Source organism: Mobula hypostoma, chromosome 15 (assembly GCF_963921235.1).
Source record: "Mobula hypostoma chromosome 15, sMobHyp1.1, whole genome shotgun sequence".
NCBI lineage: Eukaryota > Metazoa > Chordata > Chondrichthyes > Myliobatiformes > Myliobatidae > Mobula > Mobula hypostoma.
In genome coordinates, this window is record NC_086111.1 from 12,971,205 (window position 1) to 12,997,633 (window position 26,429).

Here is a 26,429-nt window from a genome sequence, read left to right on the forward strand (position 1 = left end):
CTTCTAGATCAGTGGTCTCCATCCACCGGGCCGCGGACTGGTACCAGGCCGCAAAGCATGTGCTACCAGGCCACGAGGAAACGATATGATTTGGCGATATGAAACAATACGAGTCAGCTGCACCTTTCCTCATTCTCTGCCACACCCACTGTTGAACTTGAATGCACGCGCGGTCATTACGCACGCGTCATCCATGTCAGCGCGGGAAGAAGATCAACTCCTCGAGCTTGCAAATGACAGCGGGCTGAAAAATATGTTTGACATAATATCTCTGCCAGCATTCTGGATCAAAGTCAAGGCTAAATATCCTGAGATAGCCACGAAATCACTGAAAACGTTGCTTCCATTTCCAACATATTTCTGCGAAGCGGAGTTTTCTGCAATGAATGCAACGAAAATTAAATTGCGGAATAGACTGGACATAAGGAACCCCCTTCGAGTATCACTGTGTTAATGCTGTCTCCCATCATCCCTCGATGGGACCGTCTTGTTGCAGGGAAACAAGCCCAGGGCTCCCACTGATTCAGCGATATTGGTGTGTTGCAATGATTTTATATGTTCATACGAGGAAAATATGCGCTGTGTATTTAATATCTAAACGTTACTTAGAATGTTATGATGCTATTGACTTATAAGTGACTTATAATTGACTTATCACTATATTCATGTGCTGTGTTACATAAAGCCTAAAATAACACTAACATATAGTAAAAGCAGGAATGATATGATAAATACACAGCCTATATAGAGTAGAAATGACGTATGTACAGTGTAGTTTCACTGAACAGAATTGCCAAAAACAATTTGTAGAAAAAAATGGGCACGTACATGCATGCGCACATAGGTGCCCGCGCAAGGCTTCATGGTCATGGTAGTCTTTCTCGGGGTAAACACAATGTATTTGACTGCTACTCTTGTCCATTGGCAACCCTACCCCCCCCCCCCCACCCCAGCCCCTGGTCAGCTGGTCCGCAAGAATATTGTCAATATTAAACCGGTCCGCAGTGCAAAAAAATGTTGGGGACCCCTGTTCTATATATTGGCGAGACCCGATGCAGACTGGGAGTTGATGAGTCAAGAAGCTATGTTGCAGCTTTATAAAGTTCAAGTTAGACCACATCTGGACTGCTGCATTCAATTCTGCTCACCCCATTAAAGGAAGGATATGGAGGCTTTGGAGAGGCTGCAGGAGAGGTTGCCTGGATTAGAAGGCATTTGCTATAAGGAGAGGATTGACAAAACCTGGGTAATTTTCTCTGGTGGAGTGAGATTAAGAGGTGATCTCATGAGACTATGAGAAATGTACATAAAGGAGACAGGTGGGGTCAAAATGTCTGATACTAGAGTGCATATATTTAGGGTGAGATGAATGGAGCAAGATTTTTTACACAGAGATTGGTTTGTGCTTGGAATATGTTGCCAGCTGGTGGTTGAGGCAAGTTGATAGAAATGCTTATGTGAGTCTTAGAAAGGCACACAAATATGCAGAGAATGGATAGAATGGTCATATGTAGGCAGAAAGAACTAGTTTAGTTCGGCAGTTAATCACTAGTCTGTTTAGATTGGCACAGCATCGTAGGCTAACAGCCTGTTCCTATGCTACAGTTCTATGTTCTTAACTTGTCCCAGAGATCAAACTGGCCCATTTCCGATACAGCGTATAGCAGAGGTTTTCTTTCACTGGGGCCGGGGTGTGTCTCCACCTCTCTGATTTTGCTCTTCAGATCACTACACAGAGTGATCGTACACAGCTGCTCCAGGCTGGGCTCTGTGTTTGGCAGTTTAATGATGTGGCTTAAAGTTATTAATGATGCACGTTTACTCACTGTCTTATTGGGCCAATTGTGTTTCTCGAAGACATCCTGAGCTCGATCCTCTCCGCCATCTGTGAACATCATTATCATCTTGTTGCAGTTTGCTCGAATTGAAGTCGTCTGCAAAGGACAGATGAGAATAGAATGTTAACCAAAAAAAATCAATTGTTGATGATTCCCATTCTAACACTGTTCATCATCACAGCAATGACTGTCTGTAGTGCCAACTAACCTGTGAATAATAGGATTATTGACACTATAACAAGTCACTAGTTGGGGCATTTAACATCATAATAATCATTGTTAGGGTAGTTAGCACTGATTTAACCATATAACAATTACAGCACGGAAACAGGCCATCTCAGCCCTTCTAGTCTGTGCCGAACTCTTATTCTCACCTAGTCCCACCGACCTGCACCCAGCCCATAACCCTCCATTCCTTTCCAGTCCATATACCTATCCAGTTTTTCTTTAAATAATAATATCAAACCTGCCTCAAACACTTCTACTGGAAACCCTATCAGATTCCACCTTCTCCAGCCCTTTACCTCTTTCACCAATCAACTTCCCAGCTCTTTACTTTGCTCCTTCCATCCTCTTGGTTTCACCTATCACCTACCACCTTGTCCTTCTTCCTCCTCTCCCCCTACCTTTTTACTCTGACTTCTCCTCTTGTTTTCCAGTCCTGATGAAGGGTCTCAGCCCAAAACGCCGACTGTTCACTCTTTTCCATAGCTGCTGCCTGGCCTGCTGAGATCCTCCAGCATTTTGTGTAAGTTGTTCAGAAGGCAGCATGGCCTGGATGGTGGAGGCCCTTGATGATGGATACTACTTCCTTGTGTCAGTGCTCTCTGTAGATGTGCTCAGTTGTAGGGAGGGATTTGCCTGTGATGCACTGGGTTATACCCACTATGTTTTGTAGACCTTTCTGTTTTAGGGTATTGGTGTTGGATGTGGAGGGGAGATTTGAGGGCGGTGAACAGGATTATGTTACAGCTTAATTAAGGTAGGTATCAGTTGCTGGCATGAGGGAGACACAGATCAGGAACCTGCTAATACAACAACCTGGAATACACTGTCTAGGAGGGGGATAGATGCAGAAACAGTTAATGATTTCAAGACAAAAGTGGATGGTAGGACTGTAGGAGTGGAGATGAAGAAGGTCTAAGTGAAATGTCTGTGGTGAGCTGACCTGAACTCTACAGAGTAAATGATCTGCAGTGTCACTGGGTCTCCACAACACTCTAGAGGACTCCAATTTCCCTCCTGCAATCAAATCCATCATTGTGATCTTTTCCAAGCTAGCAGATTTTACTCACATTGAGCAGCTGATCAAATGCATAATGAAATCCTGTCTTGTAATCCGTCACTCCCTGGGCATTCATCCTTTGTACACCATCCTTCAGAAGCTTCTTGTTCCGGACGTTGGCTTGAACAAGCTGCTTGAAGCAGGCCACTGGACTGGCTTCATTAGTGAACTGGGAATAAGATAAACAATGTAAGTGAGGCAGCCAGCTAATGCATAAGCTAAGTCTTCACAACCTTAGGCCAATTGACAACCAATGAAATATGTAGTGATCAATTGCAAACCAGCCCAAACCCTTATGACTATTCATCAACCAATTAATGTGGGGATTAAAAGACACTGAGACAGCTACACATATAAGAATTGCAGTAATGCACCATTAAGCTGGATGCCAACTGCCGTAAAACAAGATACAGATACACATATAAGAAAGGTTTAGAGCAGGGTTCTCAACATGAGGTCTATGGACCCCTTGTTAAATAGTACTGGTTCATGGCATAAAAAGGTTAGGATGTGATGGTTTTTTGGGATATGGACCAAATTCAGACAAATGGTTTCAGCTCCAGAGGGCACCTGTGTCAGTAGAGATATGTTGGACCGAAGGCTGTGTTTCCGTGCCTAATAACATGATGACACAATGATTGGTTAAGGACTTAAAAGTCCACTTCAACCTAAAAATCAACCTAATTTAACATAGTAAGGGAATCAGAATTTGACAGCGAGTCTTATATGGAATATTACGTCACCAAGACTTGATCAAAAGTGGTGGGGTTGAAGATTGTCATGGTGGCAAATAGTGAGACTTAGGGACGTTTCTGAAATGGAAGAGGTGAAGGAAGAACGATAGTCTCAGTGACAATGATCTGCCCTTTCTGCGTGAACATCAGGATGGTTGCCGGCATTACCATTCTCCCCTCTCCCACAGCAACTCAGTCATATTCCTCAGATTTACTGAATGATACACAAAGAGGCCATCTCACTCAACAAATCAGTGTTGGCTCTCAGAGTCTTATTCCCTTAATGATTTTCCCAGGACCTCATCTTTCTCACATATCCATCAACTCCACCAGGATTCTTCCTTCAGCCACCTACACACAATAAGATAAGTAAGTAGAAGCAGAGGAATGCCATCCTGCTCCTCAGGCCTGCCCAACCAGCTAATATGATCATGGCTGGTCTATGCTGGCCTCAACTCTTCTGCTGTGCCAGTTCTCCATAACGCTCAATTCCTTGATCTGATGTTGGGCCAGCAGAGCAGCAAGGACAAGGGCTGGTGGTGAGAGCAGAGTTTGAGGCCTGAGGGTTGGTGCTCAGGGTTCTGTCATTGGAGTTTGAGGCTTGGAATTTGGGTTAATAATCAGGCTCTTCATTTTTTATCATTGGCGATCCCTGGATTGATCCTGAAGATCTAGACCTGAGGAACGGGGCTTGTTTGGCACGATCTCACATCAGCAGCAACTGATTTGCAAGGGGGGAAGTCGAAGGCTCAAAGTCTACAAATCCACCAGTCCTCTGGAGACTGGAGGCCTAAGAGGACAGCCTTTCCAGGGGTTAGACTACTAAGTACGTGGGTGGGTGGGTGGAGGGAGGAACGGGGCTTGTTTTGCTGTCGTCACTTTGTCATCCTACAAAAAATAGTGGATACAGCCCAGTCTATCATGGGTAAAGTTCTCCCCACCATTGAGCACATCCACATGGAACGTTGTCGCAGGAAAAGCAGATTCCATCATCAGATACTTTACCATCCAGTTATGCTGTCTTCTCACTGCTGCCATCAGGAAGGAGGTAGAGGAGCCAAAGTTATTACCCCTCAACCATTATGCCATTTGGTCCAAACTCTTAAACCAGAGGAGATAACTTCACTTGTCCCATCATTGAAATGTTCCCACAATCTACGCACTCATTTTCGAGGACTCTTCACCTCATGTTCTTAATATTCTTCTTTGTTCTTTCTATTTATTTATGATTATTATTTCTGTCTTTGTCTTTGCACACTGGTTGAATGCCTAAGTTAGTGCGGTCTTTTATTGATTATGGTTATTATCTTATTATGGACTTACTGAGTATGCCCACAAGAAAATGAATCTCAGCGTTGTATATGGCGACACACGTGTACTTTGATAATAAATTTACAGAAGTTTTTTTAAAACTTTACTTAATATGTTCAGTTTTCTTAGAACCATAGAACCATAGAACATTACAGCACAGAAACAGGCCTTTTGGCCCTTCTTGGCTGTGCCAAACTATTTTTCTGCCTAGTCCCACTGACCTGCACCTGGACCATATCCCTCCATACACCTTTCATCCATGTACCTGTTCAAGTTCTTCTTAAATGTTAAAAGTGAGCCCGCATTTACCACGTCATCTGGCAACTCATTCCACACTCCCACCACTCTCTGTGTGAAGAAGCACCCCCCAATGTTCCCTTTAAACTTTCCCCCCCTCACCCTTAACCCAAGTCCCCTGGTTTTTTCTCCCCTAGCCTCAGTGGAAAAAGCCTGCTTGCATTCACTCTATCTATACCCGTCATAATTTTATATACCTCTATCAAATCTTCCCTCATTCTTCTACGCTCCAGGGAATAAAGTCCTAACCTATTCAACCTTTCTCTGTAACTCAGTTTCTCAAGTCCTGGCAACATCCTTGTAAACCTTCTCTGCACTCTTTCAACCTTATTAATATCCTTCCTGTAATTTGGTGACCATAACTGTACATAATACTCCAAATTCGGCCTCACCAATACCTTATACAACCTTGCCATAACATTCCAACTCTTATACTCAATATTTTGATTTATAAAGGCCAATGTTACCAAAAGCTATCTTTACCACCCTATCTACCTGTGATGCCACTTTTAGGGAATTTTGTATCTGTATTCACAGATCTCTCTGTTCTACTGCATTCCTCAATGCTCTACCATTTACCTTGTATGTTCTACCTTGGTTAGTCCTTCCAAAGTGCAATACCTCACACTTGTCTGTATTAAACTCCATCTGCCATTTTTCAAGCTGGAATTCTTGTGTTCTTTGTTCTGCTGAACATTGTCGGCATGCTCTGTTGGCACCAGAATGTATGGTGACACTTGTGAGCTGTGCCCAGCACATCCCTGAGTGTGTTGGCTGTTAATACAAACAGCCAATGGTATGTTTCCATAAGATCATAATACATTAGGAGCAGAATTAGGCCATTTGGCCCAATTTAGACTGGTCTGCCACTCCAAGATGGCTGATCCATCTTCCCTCTCAACTCCATTCTCCAGCCTTCTCCCTGTAACCTTTGACACCCCGATTAATCAAGAAACCATTAAATCTCTGCCTTAAATATACCCAAAGACTTAACCTGCACAGCCAATGAATTCCACAGACTCACCACCCTTTGGCTAAAGAAATTCCTCTTCTCTGTTCTAAATGGCTGTCCTTCTATTCTGAGGCTGTGCCCACTGGTCCTAGAATCTCCCACTATATGAAACATCCTCTCTGACCACACTCCGACTCTTAGTCATCTGAAAACTTCGAGCTCTGATCAGCTCTCTGACACCGAGTACTGAGCGCCATCTCTGTCCAAATGATTCGACCTCCCTCTCGGTCGCCAAAAGCAGGCAAGGCCAGGGATTTTGAGGCCTACCCTCCGAAAGATTCCCGACCACACAGTAACGACAGCAGCGAACGGGCATTTCAGAAATTTCTCCAGATGTTCCTTTGTGCTTTCACGTCCATTCTCCATCAAATCAGAATTGTCCACGGCCCCTATTTAACAGATACGATATCATTTTTCACCGGAGGGCTGCGCACACGCAGGCGCACCACCATCTTCTCCTCCCGGCTCTCTACAGAGATTAACCTGGAGAGGGATGGGCTTTGCCGGGTTTCAGATGTCCAAAACATGCCGTACGATGAGCATAGCAAAAGCTTGTCGTGACAGTGCCCCGACGACTCCACCACACACACACACACACACACACACACACACACACACATTACACAGATATGTTGGATATGAAGAACACAAAATGCGGGAGGAACTCAACAGGTCAGGCAGCAATCCATGCTAATGCACATGCCTCTATCCCCTGGGCTCTTAATATATACATCTGCTTCTTACATGGCACCTTATCACATTCCTTTTGGAAATCTAAATGCTCTAATTCTACTGCTCCTCTCTATCAAATCTCCTGTCACATCCTCAAAGAATTCAAACAAAAATGTGTTAAACAGAATTTGATTTTTACAAAGCCATCTTGAATAGGTTTAATTACAATCAGCTTTCCTAAATGACCAGTTATTATCGATTGTAGCAGCTTGCTAACAGTAACAGTATATGTTAAACTAATTGATTATTGACTCTAGCAGTTTGCTAATGGTAACAGTACATGTTAAACTAACTGGTTTAGAGGTCCCCACCTTTTGTTTTTTCCACTTACGAACAAGGGAGTAACACTGACTGTTCTCTGGTACCCCCCCCCTCCCCCCGGAATTTAGTGAATTTTTGAAAACTCTAACCATTGGGCAGATCTGGATCTATTTTTATCTTTATTTAATCCAGTAAGCCGGTGAGGTAGCAGTATAGGATTCTAAAGACATATTCCCAACTGGCAGTGCATACAGAACCACCTCAAACAGAGAATTTAGTTGTACCAAAGTTCAAAGTTCACCAAATGAACAAAAACAACCAGATAGTCAGTTACCAACCCTAATTAGTTAATCAATTATCACAACTACAGTAAATCCTTTAAAGATCTCATCACTGAAGTAATTTTCTAGTTACCAAATACTTCATACAGATTGATTCACCATCTTAAGTGGCAACTAGTTAGAATGCATTCCAGTCCAGTTCTACCGAGGGAATGCTATAGGTTTTGTTCAGAAGAAAGATGAGGTTCTAAAGCAACTAGTAAGTGACAGTATTCTCCAAATCACTGCTGTCTGAAAGGCTGTGATTTTGAATTCAAGCTGCAGTGGTTGACACATTTTCTTCTCTGACTGAGAACAATGGGACCAGCTCCATCTTCCAACCAGCTGATTAGCTTCTGTATGACATTAAATGGGTAAAGAGCACAAAAAATCTTTGCACTCTGCTTCTGATTAGCATGACTATCTACCTTTCTCCACAGTGCAATGAAGAATAGAAGTATCTCATTTTACCATTAGCAATCAAGACACCGAAGTGCCTTATCTTGCACTGACTGCTGCCTGACCTCGCTCTACTTCTGTAAACCTAAACCCAGCCTGTAGCAAAGTAGCAAATTCTCCAGATTATCTATGCTCAGAACTATTTGACCTCGACAATGGTGTTTTCCTCCTACATATAATTCTGGCATACAGACCTGGCCTCTTCACCGACACATACACAATTATAAATCCAATCTCCCTTCCACTCAACATGAACTTTCTCAGCACTTTGACCACCTGTGCATTCCCAAATTTCAGTATTCCACACCACCACCCCCCCCCCCCACCCGGCCATGTTCACACCTACACCCTAGGTTTCATCCATAAATCATAGTTATAAATCTGTACTTTTCCTCCAATGAATCATGTGATTATGCAACCTCAGATAGCATTTTTTCGAAAGCATACATGATTGCTCTTCTACCATAAGCTACTACCTCGCACTATCCTTAGCAATGTTCAGTTGTTAGTTTCAAGTCCATTCTGTAAACTTTAGTTGCAGTCACCCATGTTAACACAAAGCATGAAACATCACAGCACAGTACAAACCCTTTGGCCTGCTATATTGTGCCAGTCTTTTAACGTACTCTAAGATCAATCTAACCTTTCCCTCCTATGTAGTCCTCCATATTTCTTTCATCTGTGTGCCTATCTAAGAGTTTCTTAAAAGCTCCTAATGTATCAGCCTCTACCACCACTCCTGGCAGGGCATTGCATGCACTCACCACTCTCTGTGTAAAGAAAAACACAGACATCCCCCTGTACTTTCCTCCAATCACCTTAAAATTATGTCCCTCATACTGGCCATTTTCACCCTAGGAAAAAGTCTCTGGCTATCCACTCGATTTAAGCCTCTTCTCATCTAGCACAGCACCACTCATCCTCCTTTGCTCCCAAGACAAAAGCCCTTGCTCACTCATCCTATCCTTGTAAGGGTTGCTCTCGAGTCATAGGTGGAGCTGGAAGACGATAGGTGGATCCAGGTGACAAGGGGGGACAGGCAATTCGAGGAAGGAGCAGCAACACAGGCTGGGATGCTGTAGGTGGAGGCAACAAGTGGCTGAAGATGTTGGAATCTAATAGGAAATGAAGGTGAAGGATAGAACCGAGTAAGTGAGGTGGGTGGGCAGATGGGAACAGTGGGGGGAGAGGACCTATTGGGGGAAGTATGTAGGGAATGAACAGATGGAGTGAATGGATGAGAAGAATGAAACAGGCTTGAGTGGGTGTAAGAGAAACTGGGTAGATCGAGGTGAGAGAGAAAAAGGACAGAGGGGGAGCAGGTTATTGGAAACTGAAGAGTTCACTGATTGATAGACTCCACAGAATATAATTTGAAGTGCTTTTCCTCTTGGTTGGGGTTAGCTTCACCCTGTTAGTGGAGGAGGCTGAGGACAGACAGGCTGGTGTGGGAATAAGGAAGGGAATTAAAAAGGCCATGGTGGTCTCACCAGTGTGAAGGAGGAACAAACAAATTGGAGGAGATGTATGTATGTCTCACCTGGAAGGGCTGTTTAGGACATTGGATGGTGGTAAGGGAAGAGGTGTTGGGATGGGTGTTATATCCTCCACAGGTACAGGGGATAGTGGCCGGGGAAGGACAGACTGGGGAGTTACAGAGAGAGTGATCCTTGTGAAATGCAGGAGAGGGTGGGGAGAGGAATATGTGGCTGGTGATGAGATCACGTTGTTGATGACAGAAATGTTGAAGAAGGATGTGTTGGATGTGCAGACTGGTGGGGAAAAATGGTGAGGACCAGGGGAATTCTATCACAATTTTGTAGGGGGAGGGTCATAATGAGGCTAAGAGCAGAAGTGTGGGAAATAGAGGAGTTGAGGGTGAGGGCTCCATCAACGAAAAGGATATGGAGGACCAGGAGATCAGTGCTGCGTGTATAAATAATTTAGGGCATTTAGAGTCAAGAAGAAGGAAGATTTAGGCCTCCTAATGAATATTAAGGTGGATAAGTCTCCAGGGCCTAATGGGATTTACCACAAATTATTGAAGGAGGCAAGAGATGAGATTGCTGGGCCCTTGTCCAGTATCTTTGTGACCTTTCTAGCTATGGGCAAGGTCCCTGAGGGTAATGTTATACCTCCACCTAAGAAGGGAACGAGGGAAAACCCTGAGACCTATAGACCGGTGAGTCTCACATCAGTTGTAGAGAAATTGCTGAAGAAAATTCTTAGGAATAGGATATATGAGCACTTGGAATCCATGACCTAAATGGGGAGAGCCAGCATGGCTTTGTGTGTGGCAGGTTGTGCCTTACCAACTTGATTTAGTTTTTTGACAAGGTGGCAAGAGAGATTGATGAGTGTAGGGCAGTGATGTTGCCTACATGGATGTTGCTTCATGGGAGGTTAATCCAGAAGATTAAAATGCATGGGAACTGCTGTGAGTTGGCTGTTTAGATTGGATTTATTCGAGCTGGAAGTCTGTAATTAGTGGAATTCTGCTGGGATCTGTGCTGGGACCTCTGCTGTTGGTAATGTATATAAATGACCTGGATGAAAATGTAGGTGGGTAGGTTAGTAAATTTGTGGATGATACCAAGATTGGAGTTGTGGATAGTGTAGAAGACTGGCGAAGAATACAGTGCAATACAGATCAGCTGCAGATATAGGCTGAGAAATGGCAGATGGAGTTTAACCCAGATAAACGTGAGTTATTATGTTTCAGTGGGGCAAATGCAAGGAGACAGAGCACCGTTAAGGACAAGGTTAAGGGCAAGGTCCTTAACAGTGTTGCTGAGCAGAGAGATCTTTTTGAAAGTGACTACACAGGCCGATAAGGTGCTCGAGAAGGCTTATGGAATGCTTGGTTTTATTAGTCGAAGCATTGAATTCAAAAGTCAGGAGGTTATGTTGCAACTTAATAAAACTCAGGTTAGGCCACATCTGGAGTAATTGCATACAGTTCTGGTCACCCCATTATAGGAAGGATGTTGAGGCTTTGGAGAGGATGCAACGGAGGTTTACCAGGATGCTGCCTGGTTTGGAAGGCACGTGATATCATGAGAGGCTGGATACACTTGGGTTGTTTTCTCTGGAGCATAGGAGGCTGATAGAGGTTTGCATGATTATGAGAGGCATAGATAGAGTGTACAGAGAGTATCTGTTTCCCAGGGTTGAAATGTCTAATACCAGAGGGCATGCTTTGAAGGTAAGATGCTGTAGGTTCAAGGGGGATGTGAGGGGTAAGTTTTTTTCTCAGGGAGCCATGGATGCCTGGAATGTGCTGCCTAGTATGGTGGTAGAGACAAAACGTTTCAATAGGCACAGGGATGTAAGGAAGATGGAGGGATCTGAACATGGTGTAGGTAGGAGAGATTAGTCTTTTGAGTATTTTTGAGTTGCTTTTTAGCTGGTTAGCACAATATAGTGGGCTGAATGGCCTGTTCCTGTGCAGTGCTCTGCTACGTTCTAACAGTGGAGAGCAAACCCCATCTTATGAAAAGAAAGGGCATTTCAATGTCCTCATCGTGAAGACTAATGTGGTGGAGACAGGAAAACACGGAGAAACTGAGGGTGGAAAGAGGTATGAAAGTTAATGTAGCTGTTGGAATCAGTGGGTCTGTAGCAAATATTGGTGAATATTCTGTTTCCTGAGATGGAAACAGAGCATTCAGGAAGGGGAAGAGAGGTGTGGGAAATGGTTGGAGTGAATCTGAGGACCGGGTGGAAGTTGGCAGAGAAATTAGTGTAGTTATTGATGTAATAGAGAAAGGTTTGGAGAGTGTCACCACAGTAGGTGTGGATCATGGACTGTACCACAAAGGCAGGTCTAGGTAGGGCTCAGGTGAGTGCCCATGGCTATAGCTTTGATTTGAGAGGAATCAAAGGAGAAGTTGTTTAGAGTAAGGGTAAGTGTCACCAGGAGGAAGAAGGCATTAGTAGAGGGGAACTATTTGGATCTCGGTTCTAGAAAGGAACAGAGAGCCCTAAGGCCTCTGTGAAGGGGACAGAAGTATGTAGGGACTATATATCCATTGTAAAGATGAGGCAATGCACCAAAGGTCATGGAGCTGATGAAGCTCCTCCTGTCTCTAAGGATTAGTTGGGTCACAAGGAAAACTTCATCAGACTGATGCAGTTTGCAGTCTCATTCTCTTCATTCCTGCTGGCTCACCTTGCTGCAGCAGACATCTCATTCAGTGCTCAGCCTGCCCTGCCCTCAACCATCTTGAGATCTCGAACCATGTGATCTGGTGGTGTTTGCTTCCTTTCTCAAAGAATCTTGAAAATGTCATAAGACAGAAGGCAGATACTTGGTGCCCTGTGTCTGTGCTGGCTAAGAAAGGGTACCTGTCTAATCCCAGGTCCTGGCCCTTAGTCATGTTGGTTCTTGAACATAAAACATTCCTCTGAACTCTTTACTAAATGTGGTAAAAGTTCTACCAAATTTTCCACACGCACAGCTGGTCAAGTCAAGTCACTTCTTATTGTCATTTCGATCATAACTGCTGGTACAGTACACAGTAAAAATGAGAGAACATTTTTCAGGACCATGGTGCTACATGAAACAACACAAAAACTACACTGAACTATGTAAAACAACACAAAAACTACACTAGACTACAGACCTACCCAGGACTACATAAAGTGCACAAAACACTGCAGGCATTACAATAAATAATAAACAAGACAATAGGCAGAGCAGAGGGCAGTAGGCTAGTGTCAGTCCAGGCTCTGGGTATTGAGGAGTCTGATTGCTTGGGGAAGAAACTGTTACATAGTTTGGTCGTGAGAGCTGGAATGCTTCGGTGCCTTTTGCCAGATGGCAGGAGGGAGAAGAATTTGTATGAGGAGTGCATGGGGTCCTTCATATTGCTGTTTGCTTTACGGATGCAGCGTGTGGTGTAAATGTCTCTAATGGCGGGAAGAGAGACCCCGATGATCTTCTCAGCTGACCTTACTATCCACTGCAGGTACTTAAGGAGGTGGCTTTAGAAATCGTGGACGCATTGGTAATCATTTTCCAATGTTCTATAGATTCAGGATCAGTTCCTGTGGATTGGAGGGTGGCTAATGTTGTCCCTGTCTTCAAGAAGGGAGGAAGAGGGAAAACAGGGAATTATAGACCGGTTAGCCTGACGTTGGTGGTGGGAAAGATGCTGGAGTCAATTATAAAAGATGAAATTACGACACAGCTGGATAGTAGTAACAGGATTGGTCCGAGTCAGCATGGATTTATGAAGGGGAAATCGTGCTTGACTAATCTTCTGGAATTTTTTGAGGATGTAACTATGAAAATGGACAAGGGAGAGCCAGTGGATGTAATGTACCTGGACTTTTAGAAAGCCTTTGATAAAGTCCCACATAGGAGATTACGGGGCAAAATTAGGGCACATGGTATTGGGGGCAGAGTACTGACATGGATTGAAAATTGGCTGGCTGACAGAAAACAAAGAGTAGCGATTAACAGGTCCCTTTCGGAATGGCAGGCGGTGACCAGTGGGGTACTGCAGGGTTCAGTGCTGGGACCGCAGCTGTTTACAATATATATTAATGATTTAGATGAGGGAATTAAAAGTAACATTAGCAAATTTGCCGATGACACAAAGCTGGGTGACAGTGTGAAATGTGAGGAGGATGTTATGAGAATGCAGGGTGACTTGGACAGGCTGGGTGAATGGGCAGATGCATGGCAGGTGCAGTTTAATGTGGATAAATGTGAGGTTATCCACTTTGGAGGTAAGAACGGGAAGGCAGATTATTATCTAAATGGAGTCAAGTTAGGAAAAGGGGAAGCACAATGAGATCTAGGTGTTCTTGTACATCAGTCACTGAAAGCAAGTATGCAAGTACAGCAGGCAGTGAAAAAAGCTAATGGCATGCTGGCCTTCATAACAAGGGGAATTGAGTATAAGAGCAAAGAGGTCCTTCTGCAGCTGTACAGGGCCCTGGTGAGACCACACCTGGAGTACTGTGTGCAGTTTTGGTCTCCAAATTTGAGGAAGGACATTCTTGCTATTGAGGGAGTGCAGTGTAGGTTCACAAGGTTAATTCCCGGGATGGCGGGACTGTCATATGTCGAAAGATTGGAGCGACTGGGCTTGTATACTCTGGAATTTAGAAGGCTGAGAGGGGATCTTATTGAAACATATAAGATTATTAAGGGATTGGACACGCTGGAGGCAGGAAGCATGTTCCCGCTGATGGGTGAGTCCAGAACCAGAGGCCACAGTTTAAGAATAAGGGGTAGGCCATTTAGAATGGAGTTGAGGAAAAACTTTTTCACCCAGAGAGTGGTGGATATATGGAATGCTCTGCCCCAGAAGGCTGTGGAGGCCAAGTCTCTGGATGCCTTCAAGAAAGAGATGGATAGAGCTCTTAAAGACAGTGGAATCAAAGGTTATGGGGATAAGGCAGGAACTGGATACTGATTGTGGATGATCAGCCATGATCACAGTGAATGGCGGTGCTGGCTCGAAGGGCCGAATGGCCTACTTCTGCACCTATTGTCTATTTTCTGTTGTCTATTGTGATCCGAGATGGTGCAATTTCCGAACCAGGCAGTAATGCAGCTGCTCAGGATGCTCTCAATACAACCTCTGTAGAATGTGGTGAGGATGGGGGGGTGGGAGATGGACTTTTCTCAGCCTTTGCAGAAAGTAGAGATGCTGCTGTGCTTTCTTGGCTATGGAGCTGGTGTTGAGGGACCAGGTGAGATTCTCTGCCAGGTGAACACCTAGAAATTTGGTGCTTTTAACGTTCTTTATGGAGGAGTTGTCGATGTTCAGCGGAGAGTGGTCGCTCCGTGTCCTCCTGAAGTCAACAACCACCTCTTTTGTTTTGTTCACATTCAGAGACAGGTTGTTGGCTCTGCACCAGTCCGTTAGCCGCTGCACCTCCTCTCTGTATGCTGACTCATCGTTCTTGCTGATGAGACCCGCCACGGTCGTGTCATCAGTGAACTCGATGATGTGGTTTGAGCTGTGTGTTGCAGCTCTGTCGTGAGTCAGCAGAGTGAACAGCAGTGGACTGAGCACACAGCCCTGGGGGGCCCCGTGCTCAGTGTGATGGTGTCGGAGATGCTGCTTCCAATCCGGACTGACTGAGGTCTCCCAGTCAGGAAGTCTGGGATCCAGTTGCAGAGGGAGGTGTTCAGGTCCACTAGGCTCAGCTTTCCAATCAGTTCCTGAGGAATGATTGTGTTGAATGTTGAACTGAAGTCTATGAACAGCATTCGAACATACGTGACTTTTTTGTCCAGGTGGGTTAGAGCCAGGTGGAGGGTGATGGCAATGGTGTCATCTGTTGAATGGTTGGGATAGCACGCGAACTGCAGGGGGTCCAGTGAGGGGGGCAGCAAGGTCTTGATGTGCCTCATGACAAACCTCTCGAAACACTTCATGATGGTGGATGTGAGTGCAGGACACTGAAGACTTCTTTGGCACAGGATTCCAGATCCTGAATTAAGATCCTCCAGCCCTGGCATCTTGACCATGAATTCTCTCTGGTGATATCCTAATCTCCTTGTAGTGTGGTGAACAGACATGTGGCAACTTGCAAGCTATGGCCCAAATGGGGTCATATAATGACAGCCCAATTTCTTTGTAATCTTTTCCTATGTTTAAGCTAATAAAGAAAAAAATCTTCATTCTACACATTTTAAACAGTGAGTTCATTCAACTTGGAGAAATCGCACACATACATTTCCTTCTGCAGGCCACTAACTGCTAATGTGCTCAAGAATCCTGACTGCATTCTCTGCTTTTGATGAAAGTGATTGAAGCTTATTGCAGCTGCCATCACCCTATCCGGTATTAGCTGACCCAGGCATCAAAACCATGACCCTTCGTTCCTCATTGTACAATGAATGCATGAACTAAACTCTTGAGGAAGGTCTTGGTTCTGTTTTCAGTCAGGGAATAGATTGAAACAGCAAGACCAATTCCATTAATTGGTAAATAGTAATTATTGAGAGGGCCATGAGCTATTAACCCTCCCAATGGATGGATGTCAATCTAGTGAATGAAAATGCTAAGAAGCCTTTGAATGTATTTTACAAATTATACTTCAGAATAATTATTTATGCAGCCTTGTAACCTTCAAACAGACGCTCAGTTCTGGGTTCAAAACATTGACTAAGAATAAAATATCAGCAGGAAACTGAAAGCAGAAGCAGAATGTTATTCAGGAGCTTATTGCTTTTTGTTGGTCCCTTGGTGGAAGGTGTCAGTCTGTTTTCCTCAGGAAGTTTGCTGGCTTGTTTTGTTTACAGATGAGCAACGTGGTCTGAGAGGAATTGTCCTGTGTTATGATAGAGAACCGGTAGAGGGGAAGTGTGTCTACCAGCATTCTCCCCTCTCAATCACAAGCTATTGGACTCCGATGACAATCCAGAGACTTAAACATATAAGCAAAGCTGATAGTCAAATGACTTTCTTCTGCACCCTGAAGAATGGTTCCCAAGAAATGGACTCTATCCTCCTGTTGTAACCCAAGTAGTGATTTGTAAAGGCTTCTCATCACCTCCTTGCTCCTGTAACCCATCTATAAAGCCCAGGACCTCTTGCTCTTTTAGTCAGTTTCTCAACCCCCGCAGCTTCTTTCAGTTCCGATTCAGATTCATAATTATTTATTTATCATGTACAGTACATGGAAACATACAGTGAAATGTGTTAACAATCAACACAACCTAAGGGTGTGCTGGGGCAGCCTGCAAACATTGCCAGTGCCCCATGCACACAGTGTTCAGCAGAACAGAACTCGCCCTTTGAAACATTGCAACTGGCCAGTGTGGATTTAACTGTCCTGTCAGGAACTTCAGCAGACTGACCACTACAGAAGTAATCAGCTCTCTTGTTTTTTTTTTGAAGGAAGTGTGAAATGGCTTGTGATGCAGAAGATGTGAGTTGAGGAACATCATTTATCAAAGCAATTCGCAGTAATGTGATCACAAAATACCCTGGCCACATGACATTCTGCCATATGAAGCCTGATCTTACAAGAAAAAATACACACAAGTTTGTGATGACATCTACAGACAGTGCTGTGCTTAGAACATAAACCTGGAGACCAGCAGCTGAGCACGTTCACTCCCCGTTTCCCCCACTTATGTTGTTCAATGAGTTCCCAAACTGACAGCTACAGCAACAGCAGCAAACGGGGACACTGGTGGTGGGTAAAGAGGAAGGGGAAAGGGGTAGTGAGGGAGGGAGGGCAAAATGGGGAAAAGGGGAGTGAGAGAAGGGAATGGGCAGAGAATAGGGAAGGGGAATGAGGGAGAAGAATGGGGAGAGGATGGGGAAGATGGGTGAGGGAGGGGAGAAGGGGAGCAGGGCAAGGAAAGGGAGAGAGGTTGGGAAAAGAGTTAGTAACGAGAAGCAAGGGAGGAGAAAGAGGGGGGTGAGGGTGTGTAGAAAGGCAGCACCAAAGGATCCATCTTTCTACTTTGTGAAGCTCCTCTGCTAATTCCTTGAATGCCAACACTGCTTCATCTGTCCTTCCTTCCCAATGGTTATGGGGCCAGTGGAGGCTCTCTGATGGTCAGCTGCAGTGTGCGTTCAAGAAGCATCTCCTGGTTCCTGGGTCTAGGTACTTTCACAGCACTGAGCAGCGTTTGGACAAAGCTCAATGATGAGCTTTCCCATCGGCTAATAGACTTCTGATTCCTGAACTGACCACAGATTTAGTCAAGGGTCTGTGCTTTATTGATAGTCAAAACAGCTAGAGTGTTTGACATTTATTATGTTTCCAAACTCAAGAACACCCAAAAACTATTAAATGCATTTAAATCAACTCAATTTACATGAAGATAAATTGTGAGTTTTACAGAGCTCTCTCTCTGGGGAAATCTGGAGTCTCAAGAGCTCCACACCAAGAATACTGGTGGCCAGCAATGGGATAATTCCAGACAGCCTTGCCTGCCTCCCCCGATATTCAGGGGTGAATGTCAGTGAATGTGCTGGTCTCTCTGTGCAATATTCCAGGAGATAGACAACCTCATTCATGCCGATGCAATTTGTTCATTGGACAGAGGTGGATTTAACTAACAAATTTGCTTCCTGACACTACACCTCAATCAGTTTTGGAACTTCCCCACATTGATGGATTAAAGCTTTGGATTGTGTTGTTTTTAGATTTCAAGCTCATTAACATTAAACTTCCATCACATACGGCAGCTGCCAATCCAAAGTCAGGCCACCTGTGTAGAGAATACCACTAGCATACTCAGCTGGGTTCTGCAGTGCTTACCGAAGCAACATTAACATAGTCATCATCGGATAGTGTGTCCAACATCTCAATGACAGATGTCTTCATCAGCTTCAGTGTCAGACCACTTACACTGCCACTCCTGAAATAAGCAACACAGTGATTCATCAGAGTTCAGTACAAACACTGCGAAATCATCATATAGTGACAGATCGCCTATACACACACACTCTACCTAGGCATACATACAACCACATACTATCATGCACACAACCACATCCTTCCCAATCAATATGTGGCGACATATACAGTGGCATGTAAAAGTTTGGGCACCTCTGGTCAAAGTTTCTGTTACTGTGAATAGCTAAGCAAGTAAAAGATGACCTGATTTTCAAAAGGCATAAAGTTAAAGATGACACAGTTCTTTAATATTTTAAGCAAGAAAACTTTTTTATTTCCGTCTTTTACAGTTTCAAAATAACAAAAAAGAAAAAGGGCCTGAAGCAAAAGTTTGGGCATCTTGCATGGTCAGTACTTAGTAACACCCCCTTTGGAAAGTATCATAGCTTGTAAACGCTTTTTGTAGCCAGCCAAGAGCCTTTCAATTCTTGTTTGGGGGTTCTTCGCCCATTCTTCCTTGCAAAAGGCTTCTAGTTCTGTGAGATTCTTGGGCCGTCTTGCATGCACTGCTCTTTTGAGGTCGACCACAGATTCTCGATGATGTTTAGGTCAGGGGACTGTGAGGGCCATGGCAAAACCTTCAGCTTGCACCTCTTGAGGTAGTTCATTGTGGATTTTAAGGTGTGTTTAGGATCATTATCCTGTTGTAGAAGCCATCCTCTTTTCATCTTCACAAACACGAGGAATTCTGCAGATGCTGGAAATTCAAGCAACACACATCAAAATTGCTGGTGAACGCCAGTAGAAGAGCTACTAGAGATTTACTCAGAGATTTACTAGCTCTACCTTCAGTTAGTCCTGACGAAGGGTCTTGGCCTGAAACGTCGACTGTACCTCTTCCTAGAGATGCTGCCTGGCCTGCTGCATTCACCAGCAACTTTGATGTGTGTTGCTCTTTTCATCTTCGGCTTTTTTACAGACGGTGTGATGTTTGTTTCCAGAATTTTCTGGTATTTAATTGAATTCACTCTTCCCTCTACCAATGAAATGTTCCCCGTGCCACTGGCTGCAACACAAGCCCAAAGCATGATCGATCCACCTCTGTGCTTAAAAGTTGGAGAGGAGTGCTTTTCATGAAATTCTGCACCCTTTTTTCTCCAAATATACCTTTGCTCACTGTGGCCAAAAAGTTCTATTTTAACATGACTTCTTTCCAAAATGCATCAGGCTTGTTTAGATTGGGGATGACTTGACAAAGTCAAAAAAACTGCGATTGCAGGCAAGGATCCGACGGAGCTCCTCCCACTTCCTCCAAACTAAAGGTGTAGCTATGGGCACCCGTATGGATCCTAGCTATGCCTGCCTTTTTGTTGGCTTTGTGGAACAATCTATGTTCCAAACCTATTCTGGTATCTGTCCCCCACTTTTCCTTCGCTACATCGACGACTGCATTGGCGCTGCTTCCTGCACGCATGCTGAGCTCGTTGACTTCATTAACTTTGCCTCCAACTTTCACTCTGCCCTCAAGTTTACCTGGTCCATTTCCGACACCTCCCTCCCCTTTCTAAATCTTTCTGTCTCTATCTCTGGAGACAGCTTATCTACTGATGTCTACTATAAGCCTACTGACTAAAGTCCTGACGAAGGGTCTCGGCCCGAAACGTCAACTGTACCTCTTCCTAGAGATGCTGCCTGACCTGCAGCGTTCACCAGCAACTTTGATGTGTGAGGCTTGTTTAGGTGTTCCTTTGAATGTTTTGAACCTTGCATTAAAGAAATGTGTCATCTTTAACCTTATGCCTTTTGGAAATCAGTTCATTTTTTACTCGCTTAGCTATTCAAAGTAACAGAAATTTTGACCAAGGGTGCCCAAACTTTTGCATGCCACTCTATGTACTCTGATAATAAAATTTACTTTGAATTTTGAATTAAGCTACCTGTGGATTGATTTGCCAACTTGACTTGGACCCCATGAGCTCTAATCTTTTGAATTTGCCTTCCATGTGGGATCTTGATAAAGGGTTTATTGAAGGCTACGTATGTAAAGCATATGAACCCTACTGCAACACACACAAAATGCTGGAGGGACTCATTAGGTCAGGCAGCATCAATGGAAATGAACAGTCGATGTGTCAGGCCGAGACCCTTCTTCTTGCAGCCCTGGTCGTGAGGATCTATTGACCTTTATTCCTGCTAGGGCAACGAATACCTCCTCCATTATCCCCTCTAATGCAGATAGTTATGCAACACGGTGTATGCAGCACCACTCAAAGGCTGCAGTGCCACTGCTGCTCAACAAAGTTGGGTATTTCAAGGCACTGCATCATCTTGTAAATGAAGAGCAAGCAATTTAGTACTTACACATCCACTATAATCATCATGTCCTTTGGGGAGGAGGCACCTTGGATGTACCTGCAATGAAATGGAGCAGGGAGAATGCAAGTTAGTCTCTCATGCTTGCATTTTAATAAGAGCTGAGCAAATTATAGGTGGTGATTTTTAGTGAAAGGTTCTGGAAGGGAAACAAATTACTCCCTGAAATACATTCAAATACTCCACAGAGGAATAGCATAATAATTTATCTTCTCAAAACAGATACAGTCATCACCATAAACACACCACAGGTCTTGCTTTAATTCAACAACCAACATAGTGAGATAAAATAATGAAACAATCCCATTAGGATCACACTTCAACAAACTGTGCATGATGTTCATCATTAACACTAAAGGACAATTTAAATTAAAGTTAAAGTCTGTCCCGAGCCTTGTGGCCCATCAGGCTGGTGCTTATGCTGGTTTCTGTGGCGTGAAGCGACTGAGAGTACGTGAGAGTACGAGACTTCCCCCCCCGCCCCCGGATAGGACGCCAGTCTATCATAAAATTTACCCCCAGCATCTGCCGGTACCCATTTTCATCTGGGTGGACTGGAGCAGTGTGTGGTTAAGTGCCTTGCTCAAAGACACAACATGCTGCCTTGGCCAAGACTCGAACCCATGACCTTCAGATCGTGAGCCCAACGCCCTAACCACTTGGCCACACGCCACACACTTAAAGAACAATTATCTGGGGTAAATATGGTGAAAAATGGTCTAAACTAGTCCCTGCATTTAGAAAATATAATTGAAACAGACTATGGGATAGATACTGGTTCACTCTGTGTAATGTTATCTGTGTATATGGAAAATTGGTGCCATATACAAATACACGTCAATCTGTACACAAGGTACACCTTCTCAAATAACCAGGACATGCACACTTCATTAGTGCAGTCAATGCCATACTTGGCCCTACTCCACTGACAGCCAAAATCAGAGGGGAACTTACTAAGGACAGAGAGGTTGTCAGGACTGCCAGGAAGGAATACTTTGAACATCTTCTTGACTGTGACTTCATCCTATCCAGTCCATTTATTGTTGAAATGTTCATGTGCTAACTGAAGGACAGCATGGTCTGGGGAGCAGAAGGCATCCCTGCTGATTCTGAACTTTGGTGGAGAGGAACATCACTCACAATCTCATCTCCCACATCTGGGAAGAGAGGAGGATATACAAGAGTTCTCACAGATGGTGACCATGTTCAAGAAAGGAGATAACTCTAAATGTGATTTTACAGGGGAGGGGGCTTTCTGACATATGACGCAGAGGAATTCAACACCAGAACCCTCCTTTGCATTCTTAAGTGGATGGAGAGCTGCTTGTTGATTGGAGGATATCTGTCCACTATGGTCATAATTGTTAATGTGTAAAGACTTCATGAGAAGTGGAGGAAATAGCACCAGCCACTCACTATACAGTACATGTTTTTTCAGTGACCTCACTTTATCAGGAGAGACTGCACGGCATCCTTCTCAAACAGGGTCATGCATGACATAACTTTTTCCCCTTATGCCTGTGACCTACGCTCAGTCGAGAGCAGAGTGGTGTCAAACCTGGCAGCACTAGTGGGAAATGTGGCCCGTCCACAGCTGACTTAGGAAATGTTTATGAAGTTACCGTATCTTTCATTTTATTATCTGTTAATATTATTTTATGTGCTGAATGAGATATATGTACTGTGGTTTGCACCTTGGTCCTGAGGAACTTTGTCTTGTTAAGCTTTATACTTGAACTTGAATTTAAAGTGTAGAAGGACTGAGGATTGAGAATAGTTTAGAATTTAACAAAAGAGGACCAAGAAAGTGAAAAGAGAAGTCAAGGTAAACTATGAGAATTGATTAGCAAGACAAATAAAAATTAACTATATGCAAAAAAGAGAAAGTCAACATGGACAGAGAAGGAATAAATTATAATAGGGGATAAGGAAATAGCAGGGGAATTACTCTGTAAATGTCTTTACAAATAAAAGCACAAAAACCCACCAGAAATACAGGGAATCAAAGTTCAAAGAAAATTTATCATCGAAGTCCACATACTGTGTGTCATCATATACAACTCTGAGATGTGTTTTTTTGCGGGCATACTCAATAAATCTAATAACCATGAGTAAACCAATGAAAGACTGCACCAACTGGGCAACCAGTGTGCAAATGACCACAAACTGTGCAAATACAGAAGGAAAAAAATAAAAATAATATTAAATAAACGAGCAATAAATATCAATAACATGAGATGGGGGTTTGGCTATTCACAATCTATATCAACAATTTGGCTAGGAGGAATCAAATGTCCTATCTCCAAGTTTGCTGAGAATACAATATCAGGTGGGATGTGAGTGGGGGTGTAAGTGCTTCAAGGGGATGTGGAGAAGTTAAGTGAGTGGGCGAGAACATGGCAGTTGGAATATCTTGAGAAAAATGTGAAATTATCCACTTTGCTGCACAAAAGAAGAAAGCAAAGCATTTTTAAAGTGGTGACAGACTAGGCTGAAGAAGGCCTAGATGTGCTTGTACACATCTCAGAGCTGAATGCAGTTGCAGCAAATGATTAGGAAGACAAATAGAATGTTGCTTTCGTTAAGAAAGGATTGGAGTACATGTGTTATGGAATATAAAACACAGAAACAGGCCTTTCAGCCCATCAAGTCTTCACCAAATAACCATCAAGTACCAATTTACACCAATCTGACTTTTTTATTCTCCCATTGCTCCAACAGGAAGGCAAAATGGGAGCATTCTCAGAGAACTTACAGTCACTTCTACAATACCAGACAGACGAGGCACATGTAGCAGGGAATTCAGAGGATTACAGACTACAAGTCTACGCTGCACATCAGTGACCAGGATGTTTCACTCCCTGAGAGGCTGAGTGTCTTCTATGCGTGGTCTGCTGCACAGAACAAAGTGCTGGTGAGGAAGACATCCCTCCTCCCCAGGAAGCAGACACTCTGTCTGCCTGAAGCTGAGGTTAGAAAGACCCCGAAAGGAAAGCTGTGGGGCCCGATAGTATACCAGGCCGGGTTCTGAAAGACTGCATAGTTCAGCTGATGCAGGTGCTGACGGATATAGTCAACATCTCTCTCTGGAACAATCCATTGTCCTCACAGTTTTCAAGGCAAAGAAAATGCCAAAAAAGGTGATAGTAAACTGCCTAAATAACCATCATCCAGTGACATTAGCATCAACCATTATGAAATGCTTTGGGCAGCTGGTCATGGAGTGCATTAAAGCCTTTCTCTCGATTACACGGGACCCTTTCCAGTTCATTTATCGCTCAAATCGATCCACTGACAATGCCTCTGCCCTCCACTCTGTCCTGTCCCACCTGGAAAATGGGGTGCTGCTTCAGGTCAGCATTTAACACCACCATACCGCAGAAACTGGTGGAGAAACTGTCCTCACTGGGTCTCAACACCTCCCTCTGCAATTGGATACTGGATTTCTTAATAGTAAGGCCACAGTCAGTCTGTCAGTTCCATTACACTGAGCACTGACACTCCCCAAGGCTGTGTGCTCATCCCACTGCTGACGCATGATTGTGTCGCAGGGTCCAGCTCAAAATGTGACATCAAGTTTGCGGAATACACAACAGCCTTATGAAGAATGGTGACGAGATGGAGTATGGAGAGGAGGTGGAGCGGCTGGTGGATTGGTGTGAGAAGAACAACCCAAGCCTGAATGTGGAGAAGACAAAGGACTTCAGGAAGGTGTAGACCAACCATCCCCCTCTGCTCCTCCATAGAAAGTGTTAAGTGGGCCAGGTTCCTGGGAGTTCACATCACCTCCCTGGCCAAGAGGGCACAGCAGCACCTCTACTTCCTAAGAAGATCGAGGCAAGCAAGGCTTCCCCCTCCTCCCACCCCATCTTAACTGTTTTACAGGAGCACCATTGAGAGCGTCCTGACAAGTTGCATCTCCATCTGGTAGGGGAGTGGTCAAGCATCAGACCTGAAGTCCCTACTGTGAGAACAGCTGAGAGCAGTGGTCCCCAACCACCGGGCCGCAAAGCATGTGCTACCGGGCCGCGAGGAAATGATATGATTTGGCGATATGAGTCAGCTACGCCTTTCCTCATTCCCTGTCACGCATTGTTGAACTTGAATGCACACATCATCCGTGTCAGTGCGGGAAGAAGATCAAGCCCTCCCCTCCCTCCCACCCCCCCTCCCCCAGTCGGCCGGTCCGCAAGAATATTGTCAATATTAAACCGGTTCGCGGTGGTGTTTTCCCCAAATTCCGGCAATATGTGGCGTTCAAAACCAGGGGAGACGACACACTGGACTTGGTTTATACCAACACACCACAGACATACAAAGCAGCCCCCCGTCCCTACCTTGGCCACTCTGACCATATATCTGTCATGCTAACACCAGCATATAAACCACTGCTTAAACGTGTGAGAGCAGAGAAAAGAGAGATAAAGGTCTGGCCGAAAGGAGCAGTCTCAGTACTAGAAGACTGTTTTTTGCACACAGTCTGGGACATACTCAAAACAGCAGCCTCCTATGACGACCATACAAACATTGAGGAGTATGCGAAGGCAGTAATCAGCTACATAGCCAAATGCATGGAGGATGTCACTGTGATGAAAACCTTCACCGCACGTGGTTATAAAAAGCCATGGATGACAACAGCGGTGTGTTCATTACTGAAGGCTCATGACACAGCCTACAGATCGGGGGACAGGAGGGCGCTTCGCTCAGCCAGGTCTGCGCTTTCACTAGGGATCAGGAAAGCGAAAAGGGCCTACCCGGGCAAAATACATGGACACTTCTGTGACACAGGTGACACCGCACGGATGTGGCAGGGAACTAAAGCTCTGACGGACTACATGATCAGGCAGAAAACTGATGACAGCGACACCTCTCTACCAGACAGGCTTAACAATTTCTTTGCCCGTTTTGAAGCATCAAACACTACAGCAAGGGGGAGAGCCAGTCCCTTTTTACCATCTGACCAGCCGGCTCCAATTATTGATCCAGAGCAAACACGGACGACCCTTGCCAGGGTCAACCCACGAAAAGCGGGAGGTCCCGACAACATCCCTGGATGTGTGCTCAAGGAATGTGCTGATGTATTAGCAGATGTCCTGACAGACATTTTCAACATCTCCCTTAGTCAAGCTATTGTCCCCAGATGCTTCAAAACCTCCACAATCATCCCTGTAGCAAGGAAATCAGTTGTAGCCTGTCTGAATGATTACCGGCACGTTGCCCTGACCCCCATAGTGATGAAATGATTTGAACGGCTTGTCAAGCCTCAGATCACAGCCAGCCTCCCCTCCTCACTGGATCCTCTGCAGTTTGCTTATCGTCCAAATCGCTCTACGGAGGACGCAATATCCACCACACTGCACACAGTTCTCTCTCACTTGGACAACAAAGACACTTATGCCAGAATCCTGTACATTGATTTCAGTTCAGTGTTCAATACCATCATCCCGCAGAGACTAGTGGAGAAACTGTCACTGCTTGGCCTTA

General features: G+C 44.4%; 1 protein-coding gene across 5 annotated transcripts in view; it reads right to left on the bottom strand.

Moving 5' to 3' along the window:
- Positions 1-26,429, bottom strand: part of cacna2d2a (calcium channel, voltage-dependent, alpha 2/delta subunit 2a) — a 1,072,053-nt gene that overhangs the window by 239,860 nt on the left and 805,764 nt on the right. For all 5 annotated transcript variants that reach the window (XM_063067752.1, XM_063067753.1, XM_063067751.1 and 2 more), the window contains 4 exons: positions 20,934-20,984; positions 18,495-18,594; positions 3,134-3,292; positions 1,827-1,934 (listed from right to left, as the gene is read on the bottom strand). In XM_063067752.1, the coding sequence (XP_062923822.1) occupies positions 1,827-1,934; positions 3,134-3,292; positions 18,495-18,594; positions 20,934-20,984 (418 nt within the window). The remainder of the gene's footprint in view (positions 1-1,826; positions 1,935-3,133; positions 3,293-18,494; positions 18,595-20,933; positions 20,985-26,429) is intronic.